The sequence below is a fragment of the Boleophthalmus pectinirostris genome, unplaced genomic scaffold, assembly GCF_026225935.1.
Source record: "Boleophthalmus pectinirostris isolate CB_2022bp ecotype Guang Dong unplaced genomic scaffold, ASM2622593v1 HiC_scaffold_4, whole genome shotgun sequence".
NCBI classification, from domain to species: domain Eukaryota; kingdom Metazoa; phylum Chordata; class Actinopteri; order Gobiiformes; family Gobiidae; genus Boleophthalmus; species Boleophthalmus pectinirostris.
The window spans coordinates 2,101,852-2,127,630 of record NW_026571353.1 but is presented as its reverse complement, the minus strand read 5'-3'; the positions used below and the strand labels follow the sequence as shown (position 1 = coordinate 2,127,630).

Here is a 25,779-nt window from a genome sequence, read left to right as displayed (position 1 = left end):
GTGCTGTTGTATTTTAGTCCCCTGTCGCTGTCAGGGCTAATGGGCCCCTGACAGTGAGCCTGGCTGTGGCCCCTGACAGTGAGCCTGGCTGTGGCCCCTGGCTGTGTTATGGTCTGTAAAGGCTCCTGACGTCATCTCCATATAACCTTTACCCACGGCGCTCGCGGGGGGCGGATGTGCATGAGACCAGGACTACACTACACACTGGCATATCATTAACACAAACATGTATCATTTTAAAGGTTGTATAGAGGATTTTTTAAGGGAAAGAAATACAGCGACAGTCCTTTTTCAAATGTTGTGCATGTGTGACACCACCTTCCTCCTCCACAGCCCCTCAGTAGAAACATCTCGTCCCGCCTCTTTACTCTAAAATCACGTTTGTTTACATCCAGTGCGCGTTCAGAATTACTGTTGAAGTGACCCGTCTAGAAATAATTTTGCGACCGATGCATCAGTTTTTAGACCCTTCGTCTGCTTCAGTCGCGCCATCGCTGGAAGAAATCTCCAAGAATCACCTCAGTTTGTCTTCGCTCATTTTCCTCTTCTCTTCTTCTTTCAGCGACTTCAAAAATCGACTTTCTTTTGAGGTGAACTGGTCGTGGATTCTTGTCCACCATCTCAACAAACTTTGTGCGAAATGCAAAGAAGCTACAGTTTGTAAAAGCCTCTAAGAACCGCTGCATAAACCACATAATCCCCGAGCGCCAACGAGTCAGTTACACTTGAAACGTAGGGAGTTTGATTGACAACCTAACAGCCAATAGAAAATGATGTAGCCTCATTATCTATTGGCTGATGTTTATCTGGCCTCACTATGTCCACAGTTGATAGATTTTCATTCTTTTTATTTTTTGGTCATCATAATTACAAGGCTGCTGCGTCTCTGTAATGGTATTTTAAACTTTCACTGACAATTTGAAAAAATAAAATTAAAAAAATCCTCCATACAACCTTTAACTTTAACACACACTGTGCTTGTGTGGGTGCTCTGTACTTAGAATCTATAACACATGTGCATCAAGTTATAATTTGCACATTTTAAGTCATAATATTTATCTAAAACAACTTAATAAAGAAACAAGTGTGCCGACTTCTGTGTAAGAAAGTCTCTTAATCTCTTAATGATTTTTGTTTTTTATTTGTGACAAAAAGTCAATGCAATGCTCCTGAATCCAACGTGTATCACCGATTAAGGAAATAAAAGTGGAGAAGGCAGTGTGTACGTCACAGCGTGTGTACCAGTGGAGGTGGAATCGGGGCAGATCAATGAGTAGTGACGTCATAAGGATTACTCATTCTGTAGATTTACTCTAAATACAGCTTCAGTGGGACAATGAAAAGGAAACAGCTATAACAGGGCTAAAAGCTCTGCAAAGTCCATTTTGCAGAATAGGTTTGATTTAATGCCGTACTGTGGAAAATACAGGCAAACCTATAATTTCTTCTCTCATAGGCTTCACCAGAAAAGTGACACTGTGCTGGCTGTGACTGCAGGGGAAACTGTTATTTTGGTATTTTTTTCAGTAGCTGACACCAAGAAATACATCCTTTTGTTTTTGCTCTTAAAGATCAATATTATTACTTAGGGGGTGTGCAAAAATATCAGAATATCGATATATCGTATCATTTAATGTGATGATACAGTATCGATATCGTGGGCTATTGTATCGATATATCACCAAGAGTATTTTTACATGTGTTTTACTAAATTATTTTGTTACAGCTACAGTTTTGTTGCTTGTGGAGTGAAAGGAAACTCATTTATGTGACACATTTGACATTTTCACTGTTTTAAGGATTAAAATGTTTGTGTTTCATATGAACTTTGCACAAGAAGTGGTTTAACAAACACTTTTAGTGTCACAGCCACGATTTAGCCTTTATTTTTTATTGAACCGAATCAAATCGATTTGAAATATATCATATCGAATCGAAAGTGCAGTGTATCGAGATATGTATCATATCGGCAACTTCTTAATGATACCAGCCCTATTATTACTTGAATATGCTGTATTTAAAATGGAACCAAACGCTCAATCGACTTTTTTTTTTGCTTGCTAAGTGTATACAGTGCTTTAATAATATTCTGTACTGTTCCTAGTCCTTTTTTTGACAACTTTAGTGCAAACCAGGTACATTTACAGCTTCATGGTCAATAATGCCTAAGTCTAAGTTTGTGCTGCCTTCAGTGACTGCTGCAATTTCTAGTACTACATGACATCACTCAGAACTGCCCCTGATTACAGCCTGATGTCTCTGATTACACACAGTCTCTTCTTCAATCCACAAACACTGCACAGTTTAGCAGCTCTGTTTAGAATGCGGTTGTGGGCGGAGTTTAGTTGTTTAGTCTCAATTTAAAGCACAAGTTCTTCTTTTAAACAAAATGCTGGATTAAAAGTTAACCTACCTTCTGTTTACCAGAGAGTAAACAGTAAAGCAGCACGACCTGGAACTAGTCTGGCAGGTAAACGAGCCCAGAACTCCTCCCATGGGCCTAGGACACAACTGAGTCAGCTCTCCTTCTCTTATGCCAGTATAAAAAACGGCTTCTCATACCAGAACCTTCAGGCTGATAATGGCTTCTGGGAAAACCTCTTCTACCTTACTGTATTTAATCCTGATTTACTGTAAAACCCAGACATTTGGACGTCCCTGCTTCAGTGCTGGGAAGGTGACTTTTAAAATGTATTCCCCTACAGATTACAGATTACATACCCCAAAATGTAGTTTGTAACGGAATCCATTAAATTACTTAAAGTGAGTAACGTAATCTGAATACTTTGAATTACTTGCTTGGCTGTAGAGTAGCAAAGACGAGGAAATCTTCACATAAATCTGCCAGACTTTTCTTAACCCTGTTAAAAATATTATTGATAGAAGAGGAGGAGACACGGTCCACACAGCAGGATTTAGTCCTGTTAAATCCTGGTTTAGACCTGGTTTAGTCCCGGTTTAGACCTAGTTTAGACCTGGTTTTAGACCTGGTTTTAGACCTGGTTTAGACCTGGTTTAGACTGGTTTAGACCTGGTTTAGACCTGGTTTTAGGTTTTGGGTTTAGACCTGGTTTTAGACCTTTTAGACCTTTTTAGACCTGGTTTTAGACCTGGTTTTGAGTGGTTTAATGGTTTAGTTACCGAAAAAAAAAAAGGGGGGAATACCCCGAAATGTGAAAACAGGAAAATCCCGCCATGTAATCCAATTACCACTCACTGAAACAGTAACTGTAACTGAATACAGTTACTCATAATTTGTACTCTGATTACGTAACTGCAGTACATGTAATCTGTTACTCCCCAACACTGCCCTGCTTCACTGTACTGAATATAGTTTTGCAATGTTTGAATAATGTACAATTGAAGTATTTAAGACTTAAAGCAGTAAAGCAGAGTTGAGTGTTCAGTCCACCGCCCGGCCTCAGGATCAGCCCTGTCACTCATTACAACACTGTTACATATGAATCCACACGGGCCATTCTTTAACTTGTGTCCTCCACAGCTCAAACAGAACTCTAAACAGCGCCTATTGTGCAAAAATTTGAGTTTTCTCATCAAAAACATGCCTGAAGAAGTTTTAGATGTTTGAGTAATCTAGTGATCTCTCCTGGGGACTGTTTGAACCCTCCTTATAGTTAACTGGACGATTCTGTAACAGTAAGTCAGTATGGTGTTTATCGTGACAGGCCTAACCAGAAGGACTCTCTCTCTGTCTCTGTCTCATTTTTGGAAATTTTAACTAACACTGGACTGACGTTCCTGTTTATCCCTGAAATCAAGAGTTATATTCATGTTTTGAGAGTAAAAGGATAACACTTTGTAGAGTTATCCTGATTTAGCTAAACCACGCACAGATGTGTTTTATTTTTACACTTGATTTTAGTTAATTTAAGATGAAATTATGAACAAAACTGGTTCAAACTGGACTTCGCTCGCGGGAGTTTGAAGTGGTGGGTGGGAGGAGCCAAATTACCGTATTTTCCGCACTATAGGACGCTCTGGATTATAAAACGCACTGTCATTAAATGGTCTATTTTTGAACTTTTTTTCACAAATAAACCACACTGGACTTTAAAGGAAACCCAACAGTGTGATGGGTGAGTGGTTTTGTTTGTTTGTTCGTTCACGGTGACTCTGGGTTTGTTCAGTTGTGGCGTGTAGGGAGGGGGCTGTCTGGGACCAACGGATTGTCGGCGTGTTCGCACATGTGGCACATTGCACTCGCTTTTTCAGTTTGTTCCTCCGTTCTGTTCCTCGTGGGTGTGGAGTGATGAGTGTGTCTGTGGGTGTGTTTCTCTGTGTGGTTGCTGTCTGCTCCGTGTGTGTTTGTGTGTTCTGTGGGTGGTGTGTGTTTGTAGTTTACTGAAGTGGTGCTGGGACACCTGAGTGGATTCATGTATAGGGGCTCTGGATTGTGGGGAGCATGGTCATTTTTTGATGGGGTTGGAGGTTTAAGAGTGCGTCTAATAGCCCTGAAAATACGGCAACACTAACACACTGCGGTTTGCTTGTCCACAAGACGACGCGACACCGGCATTCTCAGATTTCTCCACTCTGGAAGCTGTTCACCCAAAACGCCAGCTCCGTGTGGACGAAAGGAAAAAAAAGAATACAGACTTCTCCGTTTTGCCCAAAAGCCGTTGTCGTGTGGACGGCCCCTAAAGGAAGTTAAATGTAAACTATCAACTCTGGCAAATAACCCCAACTCCAACCCCATTTTAAATAGTTAAAATAACACTTAAAAAAAAAAAAAATTACCCTGAAATTTTAACCCCCCAGTTTTTGCTGTGTTAAGAGCTTTTCATAACACTCAGAGACTCATCTGTCTTTGAGTAGGGGGAGCGGGGTGGAGATGAAGAGGTGAGAACTGAACTTAATTTGTCAGAAACCATCCCCTCTGCCGTCCCTGCGCAGGGGAACACTCAAAATCCACTTTTCATTACTTTACAAGGCTAAGTTGTCTGTAGCTTTCACATTAATAAAACCCAATCAAATGTCACCATTTCCACTACATGATGTTCCCTACACCTACATTTGTCCACACCAATATAAACACACATGTTGAGCATGAACATGACTTGATCTTGATTATTTGATTTTCAGACGTTTTAGGACTCAGAGAGCCATGAATGCAAAATATTTACAAATTTATTTCAGTGAGAGCCATATAATATATTTTAAGACTGAATTCAACTAAAAGTGAGTATAATAAGCATTTGAATTTATTCTTTTAAATAATGTTGTTATAATAATCACCATTAATGTGACTTCTGGTGCTGCATGGATTTGCTGATGGCTTTGTAGTGTGGTTGGTGAGGTTAAGCTATATACAGTGTTGGGAAGGTGACTTTTAAAATGTATTCCCCTACAGATTACAGATTACATACTCCAAAATGTAGTTCGTAACGTAATCCATTAAATTACTTAAAGTGAGTAACGTAATCTGAATACTTTGGATTACTTGATATTGTCATGCTTTTTAAAACTACATGAATGTAGCAACCACATCCTAAAAATTCTTGTTTGTTCTCTTCAAATTGTCCCTGGTTTAGACCTGGTTTAGATCTGGTTTAGTTCTGGTTTAGTTCTGGTTTAGACCTGGTTTAGACCTGGTTTAGACCTGGTTTAGACCTGGTTTAGTCCTGGTGTAATCCTGGTTTAGTCCTGGTTTTAGTCCTGGTTTAGACCTGGTTTAGACCTGGTTTAGACCTGGTTTAGTCCTGGTTTAGTCCTGGTTTAGACCTGGTTTAGTCCTGGTGTAATCCTGGTTTAGACCTGGTTGTTTAGTCCTGGTTTAGACCTGGTTTAGACCTGGTTTAGTCCTGTTTTTAGACCTGGTTTTAGTCCTGGTTTAGACCTGGTTTAGTCCTGGTTTAGACCTGGTTTAGTCCTGGTTTAGACCTGGTTTAGTTCTGGTTTAGACCTGGTTTAGTTCTGGTTTAGACCTGGCTTTAGTCCTGGTTTAGACCAGGTTTTAGTCCTGGTTTAGACCTGGTGTAATCCTGTTTTAGACCTGGTTTAGTCCTGGTTTTAGTCCTGTTTTAGACCTGGTTTAGTCCTGGTTTTAGTCCTGGTTTAGTCCTGGTTTAGACCTGGTTTAGTCCTGGTTTAGACCAGGTTTTAGTCCTGGTTTAGACCTGGTTTAGTCCTGGTTTAGCCCTGGTTTAGACCTTCTTTATACCTGCTTTAGTTCTGGTTTAGCCCAAAATGTGAAAACAGGAAAATACCGCTGTGTAATCCATTTATTTAAAGTAACTGTAATCCAATTACCACTCACTGAAAGAGTAACTGTAACTGAATACAGTTACTCATAATTTGTACTCTGATTACGTAACTCTGGTACATGTAATCTGTTACTCCCCAACACTGGCTATATATATCATCTCAAGGCGAGCCCGCTCACTAATGCACGTTTTTCAAGGTATTTGTGAGTAATCTGTACAACTGTAATGGAATAAAAGCTACAGGTTTGAATCTAATCCAGCTGCGCCCAGAGGCTCGGTGTAGTTCTGACGGCGCTCGATGGAGGATTTATGCGGGTTGATGCTGTGTGCATGATGTTATTTTGGAAAACAGAGGGAGGGAAATATTTGTTTCTCAAAATACCCGGCTCTCTGTAAACGTAGCCTAAAACAAGTGAGAATATTTTAGGTTTTATCTGCGAGCCAGATGCAGTGATCAAAAGAGCCACACCTGGCATACGTTCCTGACATTCGTACACCTGGCATACGTTCCCGACCCCTGTTTTAGGAATTGCATTATTGGCTCTCTGCAGCACAAATAAACACATTGAAGCTCTGGTAGGTTTTGCTTTTAACCAGTTGTTTCCTTCTCATTTACCCTGTTGAAGTTGTATTTGAAGTAATTTGTCCATGTTTGAGTCATCTTTAATCTCTTATTTTCAAGATGATATTGTGATCTCACTTGAACCAGTACATGCCTACTGTGACGTACTTATATATTCTCCAGTTTTATTTTCTTAATGGGTGATACTTGTAGGATTGGGCAGCGTTGTGTCGTCATTTTGGTACAACTGAAATAAAAGCTCTGTTCTAGTGTGATGTGCAGGGGTCCATAGGAGGGCCCCACAGCGTGCGGCGCTTTGCTGTTGTGACGTTTACAGTGTAGATTAGAACTACAGAGCACACACAAGAACAAAAGGTCGTCTTATTGTGGCAGACCAGTGCAATAAGGCAACACAAGCTAGTCTCTAATTTGGCAGCAATTTTTTGATCTAAAATCTAAAATATCTGATCACATTTTGCTGTGTGTTTCTTACTGTGAGCAGTTGAACGCCTCTCCTGACCTGCTCCAGATGGAAACCAGACTGAGCTGTTACACGCACCCAGTGTTGGAGAGTAACAGATTACATCTACTGGAATTATGTAATCTGAGTACAAATTATGAGTACCTGTATTCAGTTACAGTTACTGTTTTAATGAGTGGTAATTGGATTACAGTTACTTTGTTGAAATAAATGGATTACATGGAGGTATTTTCCTGTTTTCACATTTTGGGCTATATTCCTTTTTTTTGTTTTTTGTTGTTGTTTTTTTTCTTGGTGATTCCACTCATTGCTGGACACTAAACCAGGTCTAAACCAGGACTAAACCAGGACTAAACCAGGTCCAAACCAGGTCTACAACCTGGTCTAAAACAGGATTTAACAGGTCTAAACCAGGACTAAAACCAGGTCGAAAGCAGGACTAAAACCAGGACTAAAACCAGGACTAAAACCAGGACTAAACCAGGACTAAACCAGGACTAAACCAGGACTAAAACCAGGACTAAACTAGGTCTAAACCAGATCTAAACCAGGATTTAACAGGTCTAAACATGGACTAAACCAGGACTAAACCAGGACTAAAACCAGGTCTAAACCAGGTCTAAACCAGATCTAAACCAGGATTTAACAGGTCTAAACCAGGACTAAACCAGGACTAAACCAGGACTAAACCTGGTCTAAACCTGGTTTAAAACCAGGTCTAAACCAGGACTAAAACAGGACTAAAACAGGACTAAATCAGGTCTAAACCAGGTCTAAAACCAGGTCTAAAGTAGGTCTGAACCAGGACTAAAATAGAATTTAACTAAACCATGCTGCATGGACAATGTCTCCTCACTCTTCTATCAATAATATTTTTAATACGGTTAAGGAAAGTCTGGGCTTTTTATTTTCTTTTAGCAGATAAAACATCTTATGTGAAAATTTCCTCGTTTTTGTTTCTCTAAAGCAAATCAAGTAATCCAAAGTATTCAGATTACATTACTCACTTTAAGTAATTTAATGAATTATGTTACAGATTACATTTTGGGGTATGTAATCTGTAATCTGTAGGGGAATACATTTTAAAAGTCACCTTCCCAACACTACATGCAGCGTGTATCCAAGTACTTCTCTGTCTTCTCCAGATGTGTTATTGGGATTTGAGAGACTTAAACCAGCTGAAGTGTGTTTCCTGGGTTTACCTCCGTTTGGAAAAATCGGTTTAAATAGGACTAGGTCAGTTATCCGGTGTTCCTGGCGTGCGCGTGAATGGAGTGAGCGAGTTATTTGACGTGGAAGCGGGCTCAGCTTCATCCCTGAGCCGCTCACAGAGGGAGAGGAGCTGCCTCTTGGAGTCACTTTGTTGCATAACGCGCTGTAGTGAAGCGTAAAGGGGACGGCCTATTTGTGGTGAGCTGAGGGCGCGGGCCGAGTGCACGCTCACATGGACTAGTGCTCCTGGAGATGGATTCACACTGACACCAATACAGCACAAGCACACTGAACTCTCCAGCACCCAGCCAGTAACGTATTCACATGAGGAAGAACAGAAAGAATGGAGAGGAGCAGGATTATCTTAAGTGCTCATGGAGTTGTTTGTAGACAGATATTTTTGTTCATAAATATAGAGGATGTTTTAGTGATTGAGTTTATATGTCAACAGTGAGCTCCGCGTCTTGTAGCAGAGGTGGGACCAAGTCGTTGTTTGGTGAGTCTTTAGTAAGTCTCAAGTCTTTGACCTCAAGTCCGAGTCAAGTCTCAAGTCAAAGATCGGCAAGTCCAAGTTGAGTCCCGAGTCACTGACCTGTAAGTCCAAGTCAAGTCCAAGTCGTCTGCTTTGAGCTTTCAGTCCTTTCAAGTCTTTAAATCTAACTTCTATTTTTTCAATTTAAATGACTTTTAAGCTAAACTGTACTTAAAAAGTCCTGGTATATTTTAGGGATGGGCATTTGATGAAATTTTATTAATCGATTGTTGGGAGAATTAACGATAGATTTTCGACGAATCATTAACGTTTTTATATAATAAGTATCATGATTATCATTATTATTACTATTACTAATTTGCATAATAAACTCAACTTTACAACATATAAAACATAAACATTCTAGAGCCACATCAGCCCGTTTGACATTAGAATGTGTTTAATGCAGATTTGTGCAAGTCTCACAGAAACAAAATTTAAAACCACATGGCTCATTTGCATAAACTAAGCGAAGAAAAAAAAAAAACGCTCTTGTGCGCTGATGCGGTTCAACTTTTGTCGGACTAAAGGGCACAACTCAGTGGCATATGAGTGTTCTTTGTGTAACAGAGGGATGTTGATGCTGATGGTGAGTCTGTTCTGTGTGTCGTGATGTTTTCAAAGATCGTATATGTGCAGGTTTTGCGCAGCTCTTTATGTTGCAGTAATCGGGATACTGCGTTTACATGCACCAAGACAAAACCGGGACACAGATGTGCATGTAAACACACTCACTGAGTGGTACAGTGTCTCCAAGGAGCCAGAGCCAAAACATGGGACTGTGAGGCTGCAACTCCAGTGTTTGTGTCAGACACAGCTTCATATTTACCACAAAAAACTACATTCGGTTTGTCGATTAGAAATGAACGTAATCGACGAAATTCTTAATGATCAATTATCGATTAGTCGACTAATCATGCCCATCCCTATAATATTTATACATGAGTAACTATTGCTGGTTTAAGATGACATCACAACATTCTATAGGCCAATACAGAGGGCGGAAGCTAAAATGAATACTGTTTAAATACAGAGTTTTGTTGTAATACAGTGAGTTCTTAAGTTGAATTAACAGATTTAACATTTGGATATTTTATGGTAAAGTATAATGTGGTCAGTGGGGAAATCTGTCCCTTGCCCTCGCATTTGAGATTATGACATCGTCATATTCTAGAATCTGAAAACCACCAATATAAGAGTTGTACAGATGCACATTTTTCCAAGTCATAATTTTAGTGTGGATCACTGGTCATCATACAGTCAGAATACAAATTCAGATTTGAATGTGCTAATTAACAGATTTTGTCATGAAGGATCATGTTCTATGTAGTTCCTTCTGTTTGACTGTATTGTACTGTATATTACTGTAGTACATTTGAGGACAGTGTATCACAGTACTTCAGTTCCATCCAAAGTACCAAACAGAAGTGGGAGGGACATGTCCCAGTTTGTTCCTGTAAAATTCAGCTCCGCATTTATCAACTGTAGAGAAAAGTATTTTATAAAAACATATTATTTTAGGAGAAGCATCAAGTCTTCTTAAGTCAAGTCACAAGTCTTAGTCCAATTTTATCAAGTCAAGTCTCAAGTACTGAAAATAGTGACTCAAGTCTGACTGGAGTCCAAGTCACGGCCTGCAAGTCCCCACGTGTTTCCTATCGTACTCAGGATTCACAATCAGAGTGAAAGTGCTGTTTTTCTTTGTTTCCAAATAGATTCTTCTCAGTTTTATTTTCATGGAACTGAAGAACATTTTACATCATCCATTTATTAACTTTGTCTAAAGACGACTTGATGCTTTTTAAAAATAGAAAAATTGTCTTTGTAAAGCCACATCAGCTGTATAGAGACATCTCTGTTTGTGACCAAGAATGAAATGACCATTTACAAAAACAAGATGTACAAACATCTTGGACTTGACTTGTGGCCCACTGAACCTGGAACCTGAGGCCAAAGACCTGAGACTTACAAAACAGAGACTCACAGATACTAGTTATTGATTAGCACATGTGCAGAACTGTTTCACATGAGTGGCTGGAGTCAGTGGTGCTGAGCATGTCTGTCTGATACGGCCTCACCAAAGGACCACATATTGAGTAGAGTAATAATGTTACTTCATGTCAGATATGGTGGATATTCTGCTGCGTCGTAACGTGATGCGTGTTTGTGGTGTGTGAAAGCCGCACCGCAGCCCGGCCTTTTCTCTGCTAATGTCCGTGGTGCTGTGGTGGGAGAGTGCTGCAGGGCTAATGGACGAGCCAGTGGTCCACACACACAGGACGTGACTGTATGTACTCAGCCTGTACAGTCCTCGTCACTACTCCAGGACACGCCTTCATCATCACACAACGCCGTTTGCATTCACTCACACGCAAATTCAAAGTTAGAAGAGAGACTGTTGTTGATAATCAAATTTTAACGGCTAACTCATTTGCCTGCAGTGGTGTCTACTGTGCTCAGGATTCAGAGAAGAATTACTTACACTTAATATAACAAACAGAAAATAAGTATCTTAAAGTTTCACAGACGGGTCCAGGACGACTTTGCCCCTAGTGACGCATTGTCGTTTTCAATCATCTCAGACAAACACTTGCAGATGTAATCATTTCTAAAATAAATTCATAAATGATTAGGGTTATAAAATTTGCTACATTTTAGCCATTTCAGTTCCAACCAGCAGAACCATCAGCCTCCTCAGCCTCTCCATCTCCTCCTCTTCACCAGTGTCAAGACAAGTGATTTTTCCCATAACACACGTTTCCTCTTCTCCTATCTTCACGTCACTCACATCTCCACCTGCCACAGTTTAAGCACTACAGTTAATCCTCTCATGTCTTGTGTGTGTATGTGTGTGTGTGTGTGTATGTGTATGTGTGTGTGTGTGTGTGTGTGTGTTTGTAATTGTAGGTGACGTCCCAGAGGATGCAGGGTGTGTTGCTGCTCGTCTTTGCCAAGTACTTCCATCTGCCCTTCCTGCGCGGAGTCCAGACGGAGACCACCCGCACCGGCCTCGGGGGCTACTGGGTGAGAAGCACCACACACACACACGCGCGCACACGCGCACGCACACGTGCACACACACACACAGCTGCTCACTACACACACGCTTACCGGCTCACCACACACACCCCCACATGCGCACACACGCATGGACACACACACGCACGCACACACACACACACACACACACACACACACAGCTGCTCACTACACACACGCTTACCGGCTCACCACACACACACATGCGCACACACGCATGGACACACGCACGCACACACACGCACACGCACACACACACACACACACGCACACACACACACACACACACACGCGCACACACGCACACACACACACACACACACACACACACACACACACACACACACACACACACACACACACACACACACACACACAGCAGCTCAGCACAGCCTGGAGGACAGTGATGAGACGGGGGCAGAGCACACGACCATCACACCAGCTGTCTGTAATGATGATGATACCAACTAAATGGTAAAGGTCTAAACAAGGATTAAAACTGGTCTGAACAAGGACTAAACGCCCAATAAATGAGGAAACAAACACTAAACTAGAGACTAAACCAGGTCTCACCTCGGTCTAATCAAAGACTAAGTCATGTTTCATTTAATAACAACTAAAACAGGACCAGCACTTTCAAACCCTTCATGCAAACAAACTGAAACACAAATAGGAAGTAAAAAATAGAAGAGAAAAATATCCTGAGAACCACTTGTTACTACATTGAAATATAATATATAGAAGACATAAGATCATATAAGATATATATAAGGTCAGATTAGAGTGAAGAATTTCTGTTTATGTCAGGAAAATCATTATTATCATCATATGTTTAATAATAATTATTATTATTATACATTTTATTCATAAGCATCTTTCAAAACCCCCAAGGACACTGTACAGAACAAGTTCAAACAGAAACAGGTGAGTAAGAACACAATCCAACAGAAAAGAGTGTACTGGTGACTGGTTATGTGAGTAGGATTGTCACAACAGGTAGAACAGTGTTGTGTATCTGAAAAGAGGAAGTCCTGAGTGCAGCGGAGGTCAGGAGAGGGTGCACAGTCATGTGGATATCTACAGTTTGAACAAGATAACAGAGTTTGTCTTTGCACTGGTACAACACGCCCTCTGACCTCTGCTTTGTTAAACAAATAATGAGCAGGAGCTGACCACCAGGGGGAGCCAGAGGGCGGCAGCAGAGACTGGGCAGTCAGGTCCAACACTCATCTAAACTAATGTTTTCTCACTGTTATTGGGAATAATATGTCTTTGGTACAATATCATTTACAGAATATGTTTGTAATCTGAGGCTGCACAATACTACAGTTACTTACCCACTACTGCTTTAGCCACAAACACACACACTCGAGATAAAACAAGCAGCCAGATGTACACCTGCTCTAAGGTTTTGTGTCTTGAGACTTCATATTAGCTTTAATTGATTTTATTTATTTCTGCTTTTTTATTGTTTTATTTTCTACTCTGTTATTTCTCTTATGTTTGTGAATAGATTTAATTTCACTATGTGCAGCACTTTGTAAACTACCTTTGTTTGTCAGTTTGAATATTAGAGATGGACAATGGGAAGAAGTATGCAGGACTCATATATTAGTATTTTCAGATCATTCTTTACGCACTTTCACACGTTATGATCTCTCCCAATAGTCCGATCAGACAAATGATGACTGGTCTATTAGTCACACAGTGACCACAAGTGATCTATGAGCTCTCCTCCACATGCAGCATGTATTATATATTCTGTATTCTGTCTTATGCACAGGGCTGTGCTCTCACCACTCACCACACCACTGTCTCATCACAGCTAAAAGATTGTCATTACTCCTGTTGTAGCAGTTACCCACTTTACTGTACCTTCTCCTTTAACTAAACTGTGCATACGTAGAAACATGGAGTTAAGTTTACAGATGATATTCTTTATTTCTGTTATTACTATTACTATTACTAATTATGAGTGTACATTAAAAAGCTGTATAAAAAACAAAGAAAGCCTATATTTAAATTGATATTTTTAGTTAACACATGCAGCTGAAACTACAGGTGCATGTGAGTGAAATGAAAATCTGATCAGAATATATCGCCTGGTAATAACATGAAGGATCCTGTGTGTGAATACTTTGTTCATGTTCAAGTTTAGCTCAAGTATGAAGTGGGTTTCTGGTACCAAAAGGGCAATGGCCAAGTAAAGTGTCATGTGTATCCACAGTAGATCAGCCTCATTTTATTACATTCAAACTAAACTGTTATTAGTTGATCTGTTGTAAGTCTGCTACTGGCTAAACCTGCACTAGAGCCACTGCTGCCCCCCTGTGGCTCCTGTATTCACATCACTCTCTCAGCCAAGAACTAACCAAGCCCCACCCTGCTAAGCAGAAGAGATCAGAACAGTTATGGCACTGAAAAAGTGGTGTACAGCTCTTTTGTTCTCCTATCTTGTCCTCTCTTCCCTGTCGTCTCTGACCTGTCCTGTCTCACTGTCTCTCCTCTCTTGTCCAGGGAAACAAAGGTGGAGTGAGCGCTCGTATGTCAGTGTTTGGTCACACTCTGTGCTTCCTGAACTGTCACCTGCCCGCGCACATGGAGAACTCGGAGCAGCGCATGGACGACTTCGAGAGCATCCTCCAGCAGCAGCAGTTTGAGGGCCAGGCCGCCACAGGAGTGCTGGACCACGAGTGAGTCCACACAATGTCCTATACATGTGAATTTATGATTGTGATGGTTGCAGTTCAGATAAGACTTATCAGAGAACACAGACTGCATAAGTATTAGTGCATGTAACGGCTTCTACAAGAGGCATTCAACAGAAACAGCCAGACATATATTAAACATATACAGACTCCCTTCACAAGTATCTACCACTCCCCCAGCCCATTGCCTCCAGTGGCTTCTATAATTTCCAGTAGTTGGTGACATCACTCAGGACTGCCCTGACTACAGACAGGTGTTTCAAGTACAGGTGATACAAGCACCTGGCTACCACTGTTGGGCAAGTTACTTTAAAACTGGAATGTTATTTATGACTTGTTACTGTCATTTCAAAGTAATTTGTTACATTACAATATTACTGCATTTAAATGACTATTGCAGCACTTTTAAGTTACTCTCACCAAAATAACTGCAAAGATGCTGAACTTTTGCCCCATATATGGACTGAACCAGGATTAACCCAGACTGAACCAGGATAAAACTAGGTCTAAACAAGGACTGAATCAAGGACTAAACCAGGACTAAACTAGGACTAAACCAGAGCTGAACCAGAGCTGAACCAGGACTAAACCAGGTCTAAACCAAAACTAAACCAGGTCTAAACCAGGACCAAACCAAGACTAATCTTGGACTAGACGCGCAGTCGGGCATCAGCTGTGGTTAACCCCGTGGAGCATGGAGTTCTGGGCCGGTTCTTTCACCCGCAGTTACCTGACAGGTCTACACGAGCGCATCTCCAGCGATTCACTGCTGCTGATATTGGAATTTGCATGAATTTGCAAATTCCGAATTTGCGAATTTGTGAAGCGAATTTGCATGAAAAAAAAAAAAAGAAAAACCCACCATTTCAATGCAGGTTAATATGCTATGCATTACTGACATTTGTACTGAGTAAAATATTAGTTTTTTTCCCTGTAATGCCACATTACTGCGTTAAAACAAAAAGCAATGCATTACAGTAATTCGTTACTTTTATAATGCGTTACTCCCAACATTGCTGGCTACAGGGGTGGAGCCAGCAATGTTGAGCCCCCCTTCCACTCTCCCTTTAGTCCCCTTTAGTTAGTTATTGTGCATGTTGTATCATTGTATCCTTGCTTCCTTCAGTACAGTGTGTGTTTTGTGTGTTTTCACAGTGTGGTGTTCTGGTTTGGGGACCTGAACTTTCGCATTGATGACCTGGACATGCAGGTGGTGAAATCAGCCATAGACAACAACAAATATTCGACTCTGTGGGAGAAGGATCAGGTAGAGTGCGGTTTGTCAGAGCACCAGCAGAGGGCGCAGGTGGTGCTGACACAGTGTGATGTCCTGTTTACAGCTGAACATGGCCAAAGACAGTGAGACAGTACTGGAGGGCTTCCAGGAGGGGCCGCTCAAGTTTCCCCCGACGTACAAGTTTGATGTGGGCACAGACACGTACGACACCAGGTCAGTGCGGAGGCTGAGAGCAGGACACCATTACTCTGTCTTTGTTTATTTGTGATACAAACAGTGCATGTGACAGGTTCAACTACTATACCAGGTGAAACTACACATTTATTATTTGCTTAGTTAGTTAATATACATTTATTTAAGATTTAAGGCATCTAAACGTCTTAATATTGTAGTTTTCATTACTTACACGGGTTGGATACAAACTGTCACTTAACTGATGTAAAACTGATAAATATTTAGTACAGGTGCTATCCACCAAATCAAGTCAGAAATCTAAATCAAGAGATCATCAAAATTAAGGAGCTCAGCAATTTCTTTTGCTATAATTTCTACGTCTCTGGACATGATTAAGAACAACAATTTGTTAAAACCATGTTAATAGAAGCTACACATGCAAGATAGTTAAAGCAACAGTATGTCATTTTCTGGAGGGGGCCTGTCACCTGCATGACATGGAAATAAAGTTAAAGCCATACTTTGCAACATTCTCCATTCTCAAGGGCAAATAAGAGTCAGGTCTGTGGAGGTGCAAACACGCTCATGGTAAAGACGCAGGTTTTTCAGTGCAGCAAACAACCAAATGAAAAAAATAATGTGTTTTTATTTTAGTCAATGTTTTGGCTTTAAAATGAGTTGTGTTAACTGGTCATGTATTAGTTAAAAACATACGAAAGGTAAATACAAACATTTAGTCTGACATAGCGATGTTTCAGACATATTTGCTCTTGTCGATCTCTTCACAATAACCAGTGTTTGGGGAGTAACAGATTACATGTACCGACGTTACGTAATCAGAGTACAAATTATGAGTAACTGTATTCAGTTACAGTTACTGTTTCAATGAGTTTTAATTGGATTACAGTTAGTTCAGTTTGCTGAAATAAATGGATTACATGGCAGTATTTTCCTGTTTTCACATTTTGTGCAACATCTCATTTATTTATTTATTTATTTCGATAATTTCACTCATTGCTGGAAACCCAAACAGAACGTGCGCAATAACAGCGATGTAAACGTCATGTTAACGTTGGCAGCGTCAGTCACACGATGGACGAGGTCGAAGAGCCAGTAGAACAGAGGCAGCAGTGCACAGGTAAAAACCCATTCGTGTCTTGGACGAGTCTTCTCCCGACGTGAGAATTAAAAGAAAATAACAAATATAAAATCGCCTACAACTTAAATGTCAAACTGGAGCTACTGGCACTGATGAAAACAAACTGCATAGATTCATAATATCTGCACTACTGTCCTATAATGACCTGAGACAGGAGGACAAAACACACACACAAACACACACACACACACACAAACACACAAACACAAAACACACACACACACAAACACACACACACACACACACACACACACACACACACACACACACACACACACACACAAACACACACACAACACACACACACACACACACACACACACACACACACACACACACACACAAACACACACACAACACACACACAACACACACACAACACACACACACACACACACACACACACACACACACACACACACAACACACACAAACACACACACACACACAACACACACAAACACACACAACACACACACACACACACACACACACACACACAAACACACACACACACACACACACAAACACACACACACACACACACACACACACACACACACACAAACACACACACAACACACACACACAAACACACACACACACAAACACACACACACACACACACACACACACAACACACACAAACACACACACACACACACACACACACACACACAACACAACACACACACAACACACACACACAAACACACACACACACACACACACACACACACACACACACACACACACACACACACACAAACACAAACACACACACAAACACACACAAACACACACACACACACTAACACACACCTTCTTCATCATCATCAACCTGAGAATGCGTGGACCACGTCTCCTTCTGTAGCTGCTGCGTGGACACTGCTGTCCTCCCGTGCGCTGCGAGTGGATCGTGTTTTCTCGCGTACACTGCGTAGACCACACTTCCTCCTGTGCACCTCTGAACCGGAACTAACACCAGGACTCAAACCGGGACTAACCCAGTCCAGGACTAAACCACGACTAAACTAGGTCTAAACTAGGTCTAAACCAGGTCTAAACCAGGTCTAAACCAGGTCTAAACAGGTCTAAACCAGGGCTAAACCAGGGCTAAACCAGTGATCTCATATATAAAGCATTTCTCTATCAATAATATTTTTAATACGGTTAAGGAAAGACTGGGCTTTTTATTATCTTTAAGCAGACTTATCTTATATAAGATCTTCGTCTTTGCTTCTCTGCAGCAAACAGTTTCTTATTCATGGAGACTTGGGCTCAGCCAATTTGAAGAGAACAAACAAGAATTTTCAGGATGTGGTCGATACATTCATGTAGTTTTAAAAAGCATAACAATATCAAGTAATCCAAAGTATTCAGATTACATTACTCACTTTAAGTACTTTAATGAATTATGTTACAAACTACATTTTGAGGTCTGTAATCTGTAATCTGTAGGGGAATACATTTTAAAAGTCACCTTCCCAACACTGACAATAACATATTCTCCTCTGTAGAGCACTCAAAGGTTCACAGCAGCCTCTGGACACCACAGCCCTGCTCTTAAATGTTACTCCATGTTTCGAGCTCTTAAATGTTACTCATGTTTCAGCTCTTAAATGTTACCCATGTTTCGAGCTCTTAAATGTTACTCCATGTTTCGAGCTCTTAAATGTTACTCCATGTTTCGAGCTCTTAAATGTTACTCCATGTTAAGTGTTCTCTGCTCACGGTGGTGTGTTCACGTGCAGTGGGAAAAAGCGCAAACCGGCCTGGACTGACCGCATCCTGTGGCGTCTGAGGGCCACGGCTCCGGTCGGCACGGGGGGCAAACGTAGCTCCATATCCGGGCTCACCAGCGGCACCCGTGTCACCCAACACTACTACAAGAGCCACATGGAGTACACCGTCAGTGACCACAAGCCCGTGTCGGCCATCTTCACTCTGCAGGTCAGAGGGGCGGGTCAGAGGGCCGGGGGAGAGGGGCGGGTGAGAGGGGGCGGGTGAGAGGGGGCGGGTGAGAGGGACGGGTCAGAGGGGCAGGTCAGAGGGGCGGGTCAGAGGGGTGGGTGAGAGGGGCGGGGGAGAGGGGACGGGTCAGAGGGGGGTCAGAGGTCAGAGGGGCAGGTCAGAGGAACAAGTGAGAGGGGAGGGTCAGGGGGAGGGAGGGAGAGGGACGGTCAGAGGGGGGTCAGAGGGCGGGTGAGAGGGGCGGGTGAGAGGGGACGGGTCAGAGGGACGGGTCAGAGGGGCGGGTCAGAGGGGCGGGTGAGAGGGGAGGGTCAGAGGGCGGGTCAGAGGGGCGGGTCAGAGGGGCAGGTGAGAGGGGAGGGTCAGAGGGACGGGTCAGAGGGACGGGTCAGAGGGGGTCAGAGGGGCGGGTCAGAGGGGCGGGTGAGAGGGGCGGGTGAGAGGGGCGGGTCAGAGGGGGGTCAGAGGGACGGGTCAGAGGGGGCGGGTCAGGGGCGGGTCAGAGGCAGGGGGCAGGTGAGCAAGTGAGGGGTCATCAGTGAGAGGGAGGGTCAGGGGAGGGTCAGAGGGGCGGGTCAGAGGGGCGGGTGAGAGGGGAGGGTCAGAGGGGTGGGTCAGAGGGCGGGGGGCTGGCCTGTGCTGAGCGGGCACAGTGCTGACATGTTCTTGAAGCCACACACTCACTCCTCCTGTGTGTCTGTGTTGCTGTGTGCAGTTTCCGTATAGAGTGGACGTGCCTCTGGTCACTCTGATCGTGGAGGACGAGTGGAACTGTGTCGCTGATGCCACAGCCAAGTTCAGACTGACCCCCAACTACTCCCGCAGCTCCTGGGACTGGATCGGCCTCTACAAGGTACCGAGGTTTCAACATGAAATGATATTGTTTTCTATTCCCATGTCGTTATATATGTGTGTAATGGTCAGTGGTGCAGTAGGTTCATGTTGGTCCATGTGTGTTCTAGTCTATGTGCTCTGACACTTGTTCTGATCCAGCTCAAATTTAATGCTATTCGGGAAAGTTTCATTTCTGTCCGGTAAAAAGGACTCTTTTTAGTATCGATACATGAAAACTGAGTGTGTGTTTGTGTGTGTGTGTGCTGCAGGTGGGCTTCAAACACCACAAAGACTATGTGGGCTACGTGTGGGCCAAACAAGAAGAGAACGACTTCCACCGACAGGAGCACCAGGTACAGGACACTTTAGCTTTAGTTTAAAATGACACATTTGGCTGTGTATGTGCTCTAGATGTCACTTTTGTCTTAAGCCATATTTATTTAAAGCAGACCTTATATGGTACACCTTTAAATCAGACCTATTCTGCAACATGTACTTTTCTGTGGAGTTTTTTCTTTTATTAAGTAGTTTTAGTTGTGATTTAAAATGTCTGATAATGTGTGTCATAATGTCTGATGATAACATAATGATCCACAGGGGTCAGAGATTTAGAGCTATAGCAAACACAACCACTGTAGGTCTTCTTTGAGATTCTGTTCACTCACAATCATCATGGTCTGAAACAAAGACCAAATGAACCTCACTGGCTCCACCTACACTTGTCTACATAAAGATGTTATTGATTTGCCTGGCGTGTTCCACAGTATGGCATTAAACATATCTATCTCCATGAAGATAAGTAAGTGACTCCAGAAAATCAGTTTAATGTCATACTGTGGAATATTCCAGGCAAAGCGATGACATCTCTGGAGAGCCTTAATGATGTGGCATTATGTGTGTGTTTGTGTCAGGTGTCGTTCACTGAGGAGGAGCTGCCGAAAGGCTCAGGGGACTTCATCCTGGGTTACTATAGCAACAACATGAACTCCATCGTAGGGGTAACAGAGCCCTTCCAGGTACAACCTCTGCACACTGTCCACTGCACACTGCCCACTGTCCACTGCACACTGTCAACCACACACTGTCCACTACACACTGTCAACCACACACTGCACACTGTCCACTGCACATTGTCCACTACACACTGTACACTGTCCACTGCACACTGTCCACTGCACACTGCCCACTGTCCACTGCACACTGTCCACTACACACTGTCAACCACACACTGCACACTGTCCACTGCACACTGTCCACTGCACACTGTCCACTGCACACTGTCACTACACACTGTCCACTACACACTGTCCACTACACACTGTACACTGTCCACTGCACACTGCCACTACACACTGTACACTGTCCACTGCACACTGTCCACTACACACTGTCAACACACACTGCACACACTGTCCACTGCACACTGTCCACTACACACTGTCCACTACACACTGTCCACTGCACACTGCACTGTCCACTGCACACTGTCAACCACACACTGTCCACTACACACTGTCAACCACACACTGTCCAGTACACACTATTGTACACTTCAGTGTTAAAGCAGGCACACTCCAGTGTGTTTCAGACTTTGGGAGGTGTGGTGTGAGTCGTGCTTCTCATGAGTGATTATTGGTGAGTTCTGAGCGACTCCTCGTGTCTGTGGGGTCAGTGTATCAGGTCACAGCTCCTCACCTCTGACCGTAAAGTTCTCACATGTTCTGACATTCAGTGATAAATCATTTCTATTGTGGATCGATAAAGTTTGTCTATGTCTTAGATTGTCACCCCGGGTCTTATACGCGGCCGTCGGTTTAAGTGAAAGGGCAGTGGTCAGTGGTGTGTGTAGTGAGAGCGTCAGTGGCTCAGTGTGTGTGTGGAGGCTGTGGAGCGTAGTGAGCATGTGCGTAGTGCTCTTCTCCCACATGAGACTCTGTGACCAATGTGACCTGTCAGAACCAGAGGAGCAGGAGCAGAGCAAGCAGAATCTAAACTCTTCTGTCAGTTATTCTTCTCAGAACAGGGCTCTTCAACCTTTTTCCTACGGTGAGCTACTTTTACAAAACAAAAATGCCAGAGAGCGACTAGTTTCAGAGGTCACAAGAAACTGAGCATAAATAAAAGCCACGGCGAACCTTAGAAGAGGAACAGTTAGATGCCTATAAAACATAAACCAGTATCTGTTTATCAGTGCACAAAATTAGGCATAAAATAATACATTTACAATAGGTCAGTGGATGGATGGTCATTTCTATGAACAAGTTGTAAAATGATCAGTGTTGGGAAGGTGACTTTTAAAATGTATTCCCCTACAGATTACAGATTACACACCCCAAAATGTAGTTTGTAACGGAATCCATTAAATTACTTAAAGTGAGTAATGTAATCTGAATACTCTGGATTACTTGATTTGCTGTAGAGAAGCAAAGACGAGGAAATCTTCACATGAGATGTTTTATCTGCTAAGAAAATAAGAAGAAAATAAAAAGCCCAGACTTTACTGAACCGTATTAAAAATATTATTGATAGAAGATGAGGAGACACGTCCACGCAGCAGGATTTAGTCCTGTTAAATCCTGTTTTAGACCTGGTTTAGACCTGGTTTAGTCCTGGTTTTAGTACTGGTTTTAGTCCTGGTTCAGGCCTGGTTTTAGACCTGGTTTAGACCTGGGTTTAGTCCTGGTTTAGTCCTGGTTTATACCTGGTTTTGGACCTGGTTTAGACCTGGTTTTAGTCCTGGTTTAGACCTGGTTTAGTCCTAGTTTAGACCAGGTTTAGACCTGGTTTAGACACTGGTTTTATTCCAATTACTACTCATTAAAACAGTAACTGTAACTGAATACAGTTACTCATAATTTGTACTCTGATTACGTAACTCCAGTACATGTAATCTATTACTCCCCAACACTGAAAATGATGTTGTACTTTTGGTCTTGTTACCTGAAAAAGCATAATAAGCCAGTCCACACAACTTCTCCAGACTCTTCCCTCACGTCTCTCTTCATCACATGGAAACTTTCTGTGTGTGCCAGCAGGGGGAGTCCTTGTCCCATTCTCTGAGACTTTTTCTGGGTTTGGACCAGATTCCAAGTTGAAGATGTTTGTCCACTCCAAGAGGCTTTAGTATTTACTACTAATACTTTTAGTATTTGTGTAAAACTTTTCTATGGATTAACATAGAAAAGTTTTTACACAAATACTGCTTTACTACTTTTACTTTACTTTTGTCCTGTTTTAAATATAATCTAGGACAGGGGTCTCCAACCTCTGGTGAGCGACACTCATGAAACAAAAATGCCAGTGAGCTACTCATTTTAGCTGCTGCAAAAAAACTGAGAAACAAGAAGAGATATGGCACGCTTTGGCCGTGGGACAATTAGATGCCTATTCAATATAAACCATTTTCCATTTGTTTGTGCACAAGTTAGGCATCAAAATGATACATGTACAATCATAATTCATCAGATTTGAAGCGCAGTACATGTAATTAGGAAATCCCTTGGTGAGCTACTTGGAGGTGAGTGGAGAGATACTGGGAGCTCCTGAACTACAGGTTGGAGACCCCTGATATAAGACCTGCGAGTTACTTTAATGGAACTCTGCTGACACACTCCTGAGCAGACTGCCTGCTCCAAGTCTCCTGTGCACACACTGTTCACACTGTACCCTCTCTCTCTCTGCGTGTGTGTGTGTGTAGATCCAGCTGCCCTCGGAGGAGCCCCACAGCAGCTCCTCTGACAGCTCTGACTTCAGCTCGGAGGACGACAGCACCGTGGTCCACATGAAGACTCGGTCCAGGAGCTCCAGCCCGCCCCACCGGACCCCCCGAGCCCACCGGCCCCGCAGCCCGATGCCCCAGCCCAGCCCTGACCCTAACCCCGCACCTGACACTGCCCCTGACAGCGCACCTGACACTAGCACTGACTCCTGTCCACGTCCCCAGCAGCCAGCAGAGGGCGCCAGCGCACAGGAGGAGGTGAAGGGGACAGGGGAGTGACCGGTGCACATGTCCAAATGTCCTGTCTCTCATACACTGCAAAAAGGAAGAGCCACAGCAGTTAGCATGACTTGAATCAAGTTTTTGAATCTTGTTTTGAATAGTTTTGACTTAGATTTATCTAGTTAAGCTTGATTTTTGGACTGATTTTAATGTTTATTTATGACCATTTCAATCTAAGCCACTGTATACCTGCTGTAAGAAAACTGTACTCACACTGTCCACTAAATAAGCCACAAATTTAGTTTGACGGACAGATCATTTTACTTGAATAAAATAGTATTGGGGTTTCAGCTTCATTCCCCTTCAAAAAATATAATATATAGTTTTGATTTGTTCATCTCTATGGCAACTGTCCTAATATTTCATCATTCTGAATCTAAATGAGGCAAATCGACGTGACTCACAGCCTTAAAAAAAACTAATAATGAACTTTTGAACTTTTTTTTAAGAATGATTCAGGCTTAGTTGTGCTGAGGAGTTAGGTTCACAGAAGAGTCAGACATATGTGGCTAAACTGAAGCGTTTTGAGTCTGGACTGAAACAGAGCAGAGGCCTGTCTCACATGTTCAGGAGACCAACCTTCAGAAGAGGGTTTAGCTGAGGCTGGAACTGTACCAGGTCTAAACCAGGTCTAAACCAGGTCTAAACCAGGTCTAAACCAGGTCTAAACCAGGTCTAAACCAGGACTAAACCAGGTCTAAACCAGGTCTAAAACCAGGTCTAAACAGGTCTAAAGCAGGACTAAACCAGGACTAAACCAGGACTGAACCAGGACTGAACCAGGACTGAACCAGGACTAAAGCAGGTCTAAACCAGGACTGAAACCAGGACTGAACCAGGACTAAAGCAGTTCTAAACCAGGACTAAACCAGTTCTAAACCAGGACTACACCAGGACTTCACCAGGAGACTGTTTTTTGGTTGGATGTGGTTGAGTTCATTATTAAACCTAGTAGTTACAACGCCTGAATCATTCTTAATAAACTATGAGTTCATTATGAAAAAATGATTTCTTTTTGCTTCATTTTAGCTGATCACAGTGTTTGTAAAAGCCTGATTTGAAGTCATGATAACTGCGTTGGAGTTTTTGCGTGTACTTCTCTCCATGCTGCTGCTACGGTTTCCCCCTGAAACGTACAGCGCTGGAGCAGTCCTCTCTTTGCCTGGAGCCGAGTCAGCTCTGCGATGTGTCCGCCCTGTGCACATCCTGGAGCTCTGTGTGTCTGTGGGTCATTCTCAGGTGTGGACAGTACAGGGAGATCTCACACACGCCCCAAAGCCAAAAACACAGCCAGACTCTACTAGGAAAAAAAACAAAACATTATTTATTGGTATTTATGATGATCCTACCTGTATTTCCAACTATAATGTGAAACGCTGCGTTTGCTGGAAAAGGCGTTTTGTAAACCGGGATCGCTCAGTGACTGTAGCATTGCGAGATAGGACCAAATGCTTCACATGGGAGCTGCTTTAACTGTTCATTTGGAAAACCATCACAAGATTTCACTTAAAGGAACAGTATGTAAGAATATGATTTCAAATTTTATAAACCAAATCAAATGTTCAAATCATCAAAATATCTTTTACTGATAACAATAGTAATGCTGATTTATTCTTGATATTAGACATCTTTAGTCCAATGAG

At 42.5% G+C, this 25,779-nt stretch overlaps 1 protein-coding gene across 1 annotated transcript in view; it reads left to right on the top strand.

Annotated features, from left to right (window-relative positions):
- The window catches only part of inpp5jb (inositol polyphosphate-5-phosphatase Jb), a 53,012-nt gene extending 28,560 nt beyond the window's left edge, over positions 1 to 24,452 (top strand). Inside the window, exons 5-13 of the mRNA XM_020938405.2 lie at positions 11,919 to 12,035; positions 14,568 to 14,743; positions 15,914 to 16,025; positions 16,099 to 16,208; positions 19,083 to 19,281; positions 20,018 to 20,155; positions 20,406 to 20,489; positions 21,048 to 21,152; positions 23,834 to 24,452. Coding sequence (XP_020794064.1) covers positions 11,919 to 12,035; positions 14,568 to 14,743; positions 15,914 to 16,025; positions 16,099 to 16,208; positions 19,083 to 19,281; positions 20,018 to 20,155; positions 20,406 to 20,489; positions 21,048 to 21,152; positions 23,834 to 24,133 — 1,341 coding nt within the window. The 3' untranslated portion in view covers positions 24,134 to 24,452. The remainder of the gene's footprint in view (positions 1 to 11,918; positions 12,036 to 14,567; positions 14,744 to 15,913; positions 16,026 to 16,098; positions 16,209 to 19,082; positions 19,282 to 20,017; positions 20,156 to 20,405; positions 20,490 to 21,047; positions 21,153 to 23,833) is intronic.
- The last annotated feature ends 1,327 nt before the right edge of the window (positions 24,453 to 25,779 follow it).